The 12,300-nt window shown below is 42.7% G+C and overlaps 1 protein-coding gene across 1 annotated transcript in view; it reads right to left on the bottom strand.

Moving 5' to 3' along the window:
* Positions 1 to 2,419: 2,419 nt before the first annotated feature.
* The window catches only part of PCNX1 (pecanex 1), an 81,517-nt gene continuing 71,636 nt past the window's right edge, over positions 2,420 to 12,300 (bottom strand). The window contains exons 34-36 of the mRNA XM_083399245.1: positions 10,852 to 11,346; positions 9,335 to 9,475; positions 2,420 to 6,966 (exon numbers count right to left, since the gene is read on the bottom strand). Of these exons, the coding sequence (XP_083255371.1) occupies positions 6,826 to 6,966; positions 9,335 to 9,475; positions 10,852 to 11,346 (777 nt within the window). The 3' untranslated portion in view covers positions 2,420 to 6,825. The remainder of the gene's footprint in view (positions 6,967 to 9,334; positions 9,476 to 10,851; positions 11,347 to 12,300) is intronic.

Genomic DNA, 12,300 nt, shown 5'->3' with positions numbered 1-12,300 from the left:
TGATTCTGTTACCTTCAACATTCTCTCCTTCCCCTTGCAAAAAGGTATTATTGGCCTACCCATAATAGAAGAGTCATTAATCAAATAGTGAACATGTAATGCTTTGAAAGACTTTAAATGTAATGATTCATTTTTCAGCCATACCTCATAAGGTTGCTTGCTGAAGATTCCAGATCCAGTACATAACTCTAGAGGCAAGGTCCACAGGTAGCTGTTGTAGAAAGATTTTCTGTCCAAGGCCCTGCATGGTCAGAGTAGACCGTATTGGTCACGATGGACCAGTGCTCTTACTTGCTGAAAGAAACCTATGCATGTTTATTATAGCCCTGCAGTAGCCCAGCAGTTTCCTCTAGAAATGTTTCTGGTTCAAAAAACAAGGGGAATGTGAGTGTAACCTGGTAGAAATTATAGCTGAAAAATTTGTGCTATGGTTATGATCAATCACACCAATTTGGTTTTTAAAAGTTGACTTGTGAATGTGACTTTTCAGTACAAAACTGAATTTGTACTGTGATTTTCATTGTGTTTTTCAATTTCTTTAAATAGTTTTAAACTTTTTAATATGTTTTTTTGAGGGGGGTGTTATTCGGCTATTTCTGTTTTCATTACCGCATTTACTCAAATCTAATTCTCACCTTTTTTGGCCAAATTACATTGCAAAAATTAAGGTGTGCATTAGATTTGACGGCACATTTACATTCACCATTACATTTTTGGTTTCAAGGTACTGAAATTTGAGGTGCACATTAGATTCGATGGCGCATTAGACTTGAATAAATACAGTGTGTATTTTAGGATGCTATATAAAGTTAATTAATGATGATAAATAATAATAATAATAATAATAATAATAATAATAATAATAATAATAATAATAATAATTTGGCAGTGATCACATAATGCTGTTATAGGCAATGTAACTATTTATATGATGTAGGCCACAGAAGGAGAAGCTTTGGGCCTCTGGTTGCTGTTGAAGCATAACTCCCAGTGATCCTATTGGGGCCATGCTGTAGGAGCCGATGGAAGCTGGAGTTTGAGCAAGAAGTGGAAATCTAAAGGTTCCCCACCTGATTCCTCACCTCACATTTCAGCGGCACCTTGTGTGATGCCAAAATTCAGTGCCCCTAGGGCACCCTCTAGGGTTTGGCATCCAGTGTAACTGAACGGGTTGCGCTCCCCTAAATCCGCCTCTGGTGAGGCCTTCTCTCACAGCCTCCAACACAGTGGTGGTCACTGTCTCTTCCTTGCTGCGTTGGCCACCCTGTGCTGTTCCCTAAATGCTCCCCCACCTTCTTCTTTTAACCCTTTTGTGTGGCTGGAACATTCATTTGACTACCCAGTCTGCTTGCTTTTTAAAATAAACAAAAGCTTTGGGGCGCAGAGCACTACAAAGCAAAGTACCAGCTGAGGCTGATTACCCACCGTTTTTATTTCCCCATTTTTATTTCTGGGTCCTGAAGGATTTGAGACGATACAGGAGTGGGCTGGTGCAGGTGGGCTGTGCGAACCACACTCAGGAGCTTCGCAGAGCTCTTTTAGTTAGCAAGATATGCAAAACCAGCCAGATACATTCAGGACGACTGCCCTTTGTACTCCTCCAATCCAAAGCCCTCTGGGTGTTGCCCTGTGGCTTGCGCTACCTGTTCCACCACGTCATGTTCCCATCAGAGAGGAAACTGAGCAACCCTTCTGCAAAGGAGACAAAGGACAGAGACAGGGCACAGTACACTGCTGAGGAGACAAAAAGTCGAAGAGAGGGCATGGCGGCTAAACACGCTGTGGTGTGTCTTATGCTGCCCCACACCCTGCGAGTGCCATTCCTACAGGTTCCAGTGTAGGAGAGCCAGTGTGGTGTAGTGGTTAAGAGCGGTAGTCTCGTAATCTGGGGAACCGGGTTCGCGTCTCCGCTCCTCCACATGCAGCTGCTGGGTGACCTTGGGCTAGTCACACTTCTCTGAAGTCTCTCAGCCTCTCTCACCCCACAAAGTGTTTATTGTGGGGGAGGAGGGGAAAGGAGACTGTTAGCTGCTTTGAGACTCCAAGTCCAAACTCTTCTTTTTCTTCTTCTAGGAAAGGAAGATCACAAGTGACTGGAGCTTGGGTGGTGTGGTGCTTAACTTCATAGCTGGGTCCCGCACCTTGCGCACCTCAACCTATCAGCTGCCAGTTAACTCTCTAGTGACATTTCAGATCCCTCCAGATTGCGGGGCTCTGAACTTCCAACCCTGAAGTCTGCACCAAGCAGAGCCAGTGGGCATACAATACACCACCATCTCCTTTCACGGATCAAGAGGTGACCCTCAATTTTTTAGATATTACTCTTCACAGGGAAAGTGTGAAAAGTGTGGGTGGTGCTCCTACAAAAGCCGCAGGTGTGAGAAACCAAAAGATAAAAATGAAAACAAAACCAAGGACAACAAGAGGAAAAAGACTTTTTTTATTTCAGTGTTTCTTTCCACTGTCAATACTGTTCTTTTCAATGCATGTTGAAAACAAACCCCCCTCAGCTTTCCCCAGTTTTAAACAGCTACAATATTTACAGGCTGTTTCCAACAGCACACACACGCAGACACACACACGCACACACGCGCACACACACCAAGTACACATGCCCCTATCCCTGGTAAAATCTCCATATGCTGGTAGATGCAAGGTATATATATATATATTCCACATCCCGTTTCAAACTCAGTTTACTTGCTTGCTTGCTCTGTTTTCTCCCTCCTGCAGTTCATTGTCAGGCTAAGTTTCACAAGGATGCTAACAAGTTTGACCTTCAAGCTATGAGAGTCGAAGTCGTAAGCGAGCGACTGTACAGGGCTGTGTGTATACACAGTCAAAAGTCAATGGCAGGGTTTTGTTTTGTTTTTTTTTTAAAAAGTATTTGCATTACACCCCCTGAAGCCTTCTGGAGCAGCCATCTTAAAAACAGCCTTTTAAACAAATCTGGGGGAAAACTAGTCAAGGTCTGTAGTTCCCACCAAGGTGTTATGTACCCACCATCATTTTACTAAGGCACGGATTAAATACTGCTATAATTTCTTACACTGTCTAGCATCACATAGCAAAGGGCATCATGTTTTTAAACACCAAGTAAGGCCAGACAAGTAGAAACCTATATAATAGGTAAAAGAAAATCCCTTAATAAAATTAGGTATATAATACCATTGTGGCTTGACCCCATACCTAATATGAAGTATTTCTAGATGCTCTGAAAGGGTCTTACATTTATACCACTTCATTTAGTTAAGGTATTACTTTTTTAAAAGGGGCTTTTAACAAGAAGACTGACATTACTGGGTTATTTGATCTCACAATAGTTCATTTCAATGCCTGCTTTCCTAACATTTTGTCCCAAAGCAAAGTTTAAGGACTTCTTGCCATACCATTCAGAGTGTACATCTGGCCAGTGTTTTCGTACATTTCTGTCACCATCAGCTCCCAAATGACAAGACAGGGAGGTAAAGTTATGACAGAATTGAAATCAGAAACGTGTCAGACGCTCCTCTAAGAGATTTTTTAAAAAGAAAAACAGCAATACTTCTGTTGAAAACTTCCTTGCATTTTCTGGTTTACCAAAAAAAGTCTACAATTCACTACTGCAATATCGGATATGAGTAGGATTGTGTACTTTAGAAAAAAATCAAAGCATTTCAAAATGAGGTAAGAAAAGATTTTGCTTTATTTTCCCAGCGCATCAACTGGGAAGTTAAGCATGCTTCTATGTTTAATGATTCCCCCCAGGTCGGGTAGTCGTTATACATTTATAAATATCACCTGTAGAAAAACTAATTTTCACAAACTTTCTAAATATCTATCCTCAGAAGCTAGTCTAAGCACAGAGAAAAATTAATCCAGCAGATTACCAGCTACTTACAATATTGCCAAGTATTGAAAGGCAGAGTTTAGAAAAGTGCTAAGCTTTTATTATTATTATTATTATTATTTAAAAATTGCACATTTTGCTGGAAAGGTTATAATCCGTGAAAATGTTGGATTATACTGTATTATGCCTCCATATAATGAAGGCTGTGTAGAATTTTACTTTTTGGTCAACAAACCCACCTAATGTAGTGCTCAAAGAGAAAAGCAGATGGGTTTTGGATAGAAATTCCCTATGTATTAAGTGGGTGACCATACATTAAGAACCTAGAAAGCCAGAGCTCTTTCCCAATTAATGGAATATGGGCAACCTAAAAAACCTGAGGGTGAAACTGTGGTCACATACTTTTTTGAGATATTTTCACTGCTAACTGCATGAGATTTCTACCTAATACTGGTGCAACTGGAACCACGTTGAGCTAATGACTTGCATACTAGGGACTTGGGTTCAATAACTGAATGTACCAAATTACAAAAGGATCTATATATGAACACATCAGAAGCCTTAAAATTACCATATCTTTTAAAAAAATGAATCTTGGATCAAGTGCAACCAGAGTGCAATATTCTAAGTCGCAGATTTGTAGGGTACTTGTCACCAGCTGCATGTTAAAAATGGGAAAGCAGAATATTTTTGCTCAGAAGAATCTAGCACAGACCTGTCATAATGTACTCAAGTCACTGCCTTAGTCAAACTGACATTTTATTTTATTTTTAAAAAAACGCTTTTACTGATGGGTGTAATAGTGTGTGAGATCACTGGGTTTTTTTTTAAATGACTGGTTGTCCATCATTTAACAGTCTTGGGAAACTCAAGATAGGAGTGATAAATGAAATTTAAAAGTGTCAATTGAGAAGGAATACAAGAATGACCTGTCAACATACAGGCTGGTTTCTCTCATGCCTATAAAATGATGAAAATGCCAACACAGCCCGGTGCTAATTTGAAGACATTCAGACACTCGTGTGATAATTAATGAACACAGGCTTTTAGCCCAGGCCAGAATAGCAAATTCCTTTCAATAGTTTTCTTACATTCATGTTCTACCTCCTGCTCCCAAAGTTAAGCCTGTGATTTCACATGCATGAGAAACATGCAGTGAAATTCACATTACTGGGAAATGAAAACCTTTGCTCAATGTGTGACCTTAATGTGTGATCCTAAGTTTACTAGAAACAACATTGCATTGACACTTTGCATAGTGCAAAGGCTATAGTTCATGGCATAGGGCAAGTTGTATTTGGACATTAATACACATTAGGTCACAAGTACTTCAACTCTTTCATTAGGTGTATAATGCTTTTAATTTTACTGCAATTCTTCCCTTGCAAGATCACCCATAAAGCTTTTAAACTGAGGCAATACTTGGAAAGTTCCAGAGAATAAAAAGATGGCTGCTTCTAAAAGCTACAGCTGCAGACTGTGTTGAGTTTCCTATCAAGCCCTGCAGAGTTCCAGATCGCACACAGGAAACAATCCCTACATAACACAATTTATCATGACTGCTGGGGGCAAGACACAGAATAATAGCACATTAAGAAGCTGCAGCTTCCTCTCCTCGTCCCAATGTTATTTGAGTAAATTGTTTCCCTGAAAACACACACACACACACACACACTATGGATAAAAACAAACAAACAAACAAACCTAAACACAGTAAAACCTAAGATATGCAACATAATTCAATTTCACAGTTATACTCGAAGTACAGTTATTATAGAATATATAATCACTGAAAATAAAATTCAAGTCACAGAAAAGAATGACTAAAGGGAGCTAAAAGGCGAAATGGTACAAATGATATGACAGTCAGGCTGTGCCTCCTGTATTTTTCCTTGAATTAAAAATAAAAACGACAACGACAACAACCCTCCAGCTGCTTCACCAGACTGAATATAGGAAGAAGTCCAAATGCACATAGAAAACCACTATCCCATTTAAAACACTGGGTCTCATCCAATTTCCCTTGGAAAAGTAAAAATTTATTCCAAAGGATGCCAATAGCATCTTTTAGTTGGCTCTGAGCTGGAAAGCAGCAAAAGGTAGAGACAGAAGATGCACAGTAGTGTGATTGGGCCCTTCGTAACAAGGTGAAATTACTGCACATTTGTGCCATCCATTGGTTTCACCCGGAGTGGCACCTCTGGCATGCTATTGTGCAATTGTTTGTACTCCGCCATATATTGTGAATAGGACAATATGAATGTACTGATGCACAATCTAGTATATTAAGCCAGAAAAACGGATCAATGGCACAGGTCCTACCATCAGTATGAACATGGAGTGGGAGGGGGTTAATCCCAAAGGCAATTTAAATAATGGTATTTGTTTCTTTTTATATATTTATACATACATATATAAATAAATGTTCTGAGCAACCTCAGACCCTTTGTTTTTAGTGCATTGCCATAAAAAAAAAATAGTGCAGTTTTCTCACTGAAACGTTTCACTCACAAGAAATAAGAATCTTTTAAGTCTGGTCACTCTTGCCAAGAATAAACCCACCATTCTGCTTTACACTGAACTCAAGATTTATACGCTACTTGGTTGTTTTATTTAAAAAAGAAAAAAGAAAAGATGAATGGAATCCACATTACTGTGACAAAACATGGCCATTTTTGGCAAAACGATTAGAAAAGCGAGATGTTCCTATTTTAAAACTGGAAAATGTGGGGTTCTTTTAAAGCACTGTAATGCATAAAATGAAGTATAAAACAGAACATTACCCTTCATGCAAAATGTTTTCCTCAGTAGCTAACTTGAAAAATAAAAATAAAAGCAACGCCCCTTATTTATTTTTGGGCCAGAGATTGACACACAACCACTTTGATTTCAAGTCTTTTTCTATTACTTGAGGCATGAGGAGCATCCTCCTGAGAACCCAACCTCATTTCTAAACCTTGCGGAGGGACAAGAAGCAGCTAAACTGTCCAAGCAGCTCACACTTCAGCCCCAAGTTCCAGGACTCCAGTTTCAATCACAGGAACATATCTGTCTTCAATCAGGACCAACAGGATGGTTTTGTCTATGTGAGATCTACTTCCTGGATCTCTGCTGCAAGGCACCCAACGGTGAATCACCTGGAGGAAGGACAAGCACAGAAAACTTAAGATAGTGTAACTTTCATCATTCTGAAAGACTATGGAGACAAGGCAATGACCCAGACTGGATGATCATCTTCTCCCTAATTGGTGGGGGGACCAAGGTTACGCTTCCATGTCTTGCCCATCAGATGGGTCTGCCCCATCTCAAAGACTGCTCAATATCTATCTGCAGGTATGCTAGCTGAACAGAGGGCGCACTGGTGTCTTTCCTTCTCATAATGTAGTTTATAGTGTAGCAACCACTAGAAGAGGTATGAAGAACTGAAAGAGGAGAGGTGTTGAAAGAAAAGAAATGCAAACAATCCCAACTCTAAACCGATCTTTTGGGACAAATGAGCACATTTCAAAGAGACATCCACTCCTGAAAACCTTATCGCTTCCCATTATGTCCCAATTGAGGCACGCCTGGAGGATGCGGACCATTTGGATCCCTTCCAATCGGGATTCAGGCCTCACCATGGGACTGAAACTGCCTTGGTCGCGCTGGTTGATGATCTCCGGCGGGCTAGGGACAAAGGTGAGAGTTGTTTCCTGGTTCTGCTGGATCTCTCAGCGGCCTTTGATACAATCGACCATAACATCCTTCTGGACCGTCTAGAGGGGCTGGGAGCTGGGGGCACTGTTATACAGTGGTTTCGCTCCTTCCTCCTGGGCCGTGTTCAGAAAGTGGTGGTGGGGGATGAGTGTTCAGACCCCTGGGCCCTCACTTGTGGGGTGCCTCAGGGTTCCGTCCTCTCCCCCATGCTTTTTAACATCTATATGAAGCCGCTGGGAGAGATCATCAGGGGGTTTGGACTGGGTGTCCATCAATATGCAGATGATACCCAGCTCTACCTCTCTTTCAAATCAGAACCAGTGAAGGCGGTGAAGGTCCTGTGTGAGTGCCTGGAGGCGGTTGGAGGATGGATGGCGGCTAATGGATTGAAGTTGAATCCTGACAAGACAGAAGTACTGTTTTTGGGGGACAGGGGGCGGGCTGGTGTGGAAGACTCCCTGGTCCGGAATAGGGTAACTGTGCCCCTGAAGGACCAGGTGCGCAGCCTGGGAGTCATTTTGGACTCACAGCTGTCCATGGAGGCGCAGGTCAATTCTGTATCCAGGGCAGCTGTCTACCAGCTCCACCTGGTACGCAGGCTGAGACCCTACCTGCCCGCGGACTGTCTCGCCAGAGTGGTGCATGCTCTGGTTATCTCCCGCTTGGACTACTGCAATGCGCTCTACGTGGGGCTACCTTTGAAGGTGACTCGGAAACTACAACTAATCCAGAATGTGGCAGCTAGACTGGTGACTGGGGGCGGCCGCCGAGACCACATAACACCGGTCTTGAAAGACCTAAATTGGCTCCCAGTACGTTTCTGAGCACAATTCAAAGTGCTAGTGTTGACCTTTAAAGCCCTAAACGGCCTCGGCCCAGTATACCTGAAGGAGCGTCTCCACCCCCATCGTTCTGCCCGGACACTGAGGTCCAGCTCCGAGGGCCTTCTGGCGGTTCCCTCATTGCAAGAAGCAAAGCTACAGGGAACCAGGCAGAGGGCCTTCTCGGTAGTGGCGCCCGCCCTGTGGAACGCCCTCCCAGCAGATGTCAAAGCGATAAATAACTACCTGACATTTAGAAGATATCTTAAGGCAGCCCTGTTCAGGGAAGTTTTTAATCTGTGATATTTTACTGTATTTTTTGTTTCTATGGAGGCCGCCCAGATTGGCTGGGGAAACCCAGCCAGATGGGCGGGGTACAAATAATAAATTATTATTATTATTATTATTATTATTATTATTATTATTATTATTATTACACAATACTGATTTCTCTCTCTCTCTCTCTCTCTCGCCCCCCCCCCCAGTCTGATGCTGTTACCATCTAATAACAATATGGTCTATTCCTCAGTACCAGGAAAAATATACAATGTGGACAGATCACACACTTGTATTTCACAAAAATCACTTAAAAGTTACCTCCACATTTTGCCTCTTAACTTTCTTTCAAGGAGGGCTAGAGCTTACTTCTTTTTTTACCTGAAAGCTCAGAGTCTGGGAAACCTGCCAAGGGACACCAATGAAAGCCTCTGCAGACAATGCGGCACTCATGGGTGTCAGGTTAGCAAGACTGCTGTAACTTATTGCATGCATGAGTTCCATTTTCGATATACTTTCTGAAAGGTAAATAATATGGTGATTATGAAAATCACCATATATGTAGCATAACTTACAGGCTGCAAAATTGAGCTTTTCCTAATGCTCAAAATTATTCTAAAACATGAAGTATACATAGTCCTGTGCTGTATGTTCAATGGACAGTTAGGATAAATGTTCCAATCCCAAAAATCCACTGCAGAGAGCAACTTACATGGCCTTCCATGCCTTCCTGAGGACTCCAGTCTTTCCAGCTGTTTCTTCCAGCTTTTAACCGTATCGTCTCATCTGGCCACTGCAGTTCCTTTCTTTTGGACAAGTTGATCCCTTCCAATACCTGGCTGGGATCCATTATCTGCAACAGGAAAAGTTTAAAATATTTTGGAATAATCTGTTTAAATGGAAATTAAATTCTCACTTCTGCTATTGGAAAAAGGATATTGTACTAGGACAGTACCACTTCAGTACACAGGGAAGGAGCTGCATTATTTAATATTCCCCCATTGTAAACCCATTTCCCCAATCTTCCAAAATTTGTTAACAATGCTAGTTAATACTAGGCATGCAAATCTCTTCATTTTATAAGCTTTGGTACGTAGAATAAAACAGGACCACATTCCTAATCTCCTACGCTGCACCTATAGCGTGGGAAGGCCAGCTAGTTGATGTAATGCTTTGAAGGATTTGTGAACTCCAGATTGATCAGTTAAGGTTACTAGTCGGCATAGGGTATGCGGAAAAGAATGACAATCATCGTAAGGCAGCCTTAAAGCTCAAAAGCTGTGTTGGAAACATGCCAAATCGCGTGCCTCTTTCAAACCTTTGTATCTTTCTTGGTCTGGAGCCTGCAGGTATTTGTGAGTAGTAGAAAGTATATCATCTATATAGATACTTTACCATAAGAACCTCAGCTCCATTCTCTAGAATATTGCATTACACAAGAGGTCAAAAACTAACATACCGCTCACTGGCTAGTGGTGCGTGCTGATTCTAAAGATTGTAAAGAAGACTGGGAATCAGATTTATTTTATTATGTATTTATATTCTGCTGGAAGCTGCCCAGAGTGGCTGGGGGAACCTAACCAGATATGTGGAGTATAAATAATAAAATAATTAATAATAATAATACAGCAGTCATGAAATTAAAAGAGACCTGCTTCTTGGGAGAAAAGCAATGACAAACCTAGACAGAATCTTAAAAAGCAGAAACATCACCTTGCCGACAAAGGTTCATATAGTTAAAGCTATGGTTTTCCCAGTAGTGATGTATGGAAGTGAGAGCTGGACCATAAAGAAGGCTAATCGCCGAAGAATTGATGCTTTTGAATTATGGTGTTGGAGGAGACTCTTGAGAGTCCCATGGACTGCAAGAAGATCAAACCTATCCATTCTTAAGGAAATCAGCCCTTAGTGCTCACTGGAAGGACAGATCGTGAAGTTGAGGCTCCAATACTTTGGCCACCTCATGAGAAGAGATGACTCCCAGGAAAAAACCCTGATGTTGGGAAAGATGGAGGGCACAAGGAGAAGGGGACGACAGAGGACGAGATGGCTGGACAGTGTTCTTGAAGCTACCAGCATGAGCCTGACCAAACTGCAGGAGGCAGTGGAAGACAGGAGTGCCTGGCTTTCTCTGGTCCATGGGGTCACGAAGAGTCAGACACGACTAAACAACAACAACAATAATAAATGTTATTTTTCCTACTGCTACTACTATTCAAGCTGATTTACCTGAATTCTATATCTAACATCCTCCCTTTTGGTTTGTGTCTGGTTGACAGGGCTCACATGTGTGCCTGGCTGTGCATCAGTAACGTTACTCATTCCCTCTGTCCCTAGAAATCCAACGAGGGCATGCTGCTTGCAGGCAGGGATACTTTGGCTGGAGCTGCTTGAGGAAGGTAGGCCATGTTGCATGTTGGCAACACCTGTCTGGCTTGGGGGGTCCATTTGGTTCACCATGGACAGACGCGACTGGATGGACGATGGAAGATTGCGAAGGGAGATCTGGCTGGTGGAGGAGCGTCGGCAAGGCACAAAGCCAGTAGTGGACGTGCGCAGGGATGAATGACGACTGCTGTAGCAATAGGACGACTGGCTGGCAACTGAGGCACGAGCAGGAGAGTGTCTGACAAGGCTGGACTGCACAGAATGAGCACTATGGCTGGTGCCTAATAAGGAAATAAAGGACCATGAGAGCAAAGGGTGAGTGGAAGTCTTTGATATCTTAACAGCGTTATTTTAAGCCTTTAATATACCAGTTCTTTCCTTGATGTAAAATTGATCAGCAAATTAGAAAAGTTCCACGAGGTTTCAATACTTGTCAAATAATTCAAATCCACAATCTGTTCCAGCGCCTTCTGGAAGTACAACTTTCATTCATACACAAGTATAAAACATACCTGATAAAGGATAAATACCATCTACTTTCTACATGATTCAAAATGAACTGTTCCATTTCTCCTAATCTTCGTTCAGTTGCCTCGTCTAAGCTGCTTTACCATGTCATCAGCTATTTCTGCACAGTGGCACATTAGCTGAACTGGGCAATGCTTTTCCATACCACCACAGAATTGGGTTCTGTTTGAGACACAACGCTGTCAAAACTGCCTAGCCCATGTGCTGAGCCGCTGCATCCACAGAGCTCATAAGGTAAAAGGTAAAGATACCCCTGCCCGTACGGGCCAGTCTTGACAGACTCTAGGGTTGTGCGCCCATCTCACTCAAGAGGCCGGGGGCCAGTGCTGTCCGGAGACACTTCCGGGTCACGTGGCCAGCGCGACAAAGCTGCTCTGGAGAGCCAGAGCCGCACACGGAAACGCCGTTTACCTTCCCGCTAGTAAGCGGTCCCTATTTATCTACTTGCACCCAGGAGTGCTTTTGAACTGCTAGGTTGGCAGGCGCTGGGACCGAACAACGGGAGCGCACCCCGCCGCGGGGATTCGAACCGCCGACCTTTCGATCGGCAAGCCCTAGGTGCTGAGGCTTTTAGCCACAGCGCCACCCGCGTCCCTCAGAGCTCATAGTGGGTGCTTAAAGCAACCATGTGGAGGAATTAAAAATGGCCTTGTTCTGGCAGGCATAAGATGTGTAACAGCCTCAAGTCCTTCACTGGGCAAATGCTGGAGGGTTTTTTTTGCCTACCATCAAGCTGCTATTTGAGGTTTGGCGCAGGAAATT

The sequence above is a fragment of the Podarcis tiliguerta genome (genome assembly GCF_965153285.1).
Source record: "Podarcis tiliguerta genome assembly, chromosome: 1".
NCBI lineage: Eukaryota > Metazoa > Chordata > Lepidosauria > Squamata > Lacertidae > Podarcis > Podarcis tiliguerta.
This window is presented reverse-complemented; position numbering and strand designations above follow the sequence as displayed.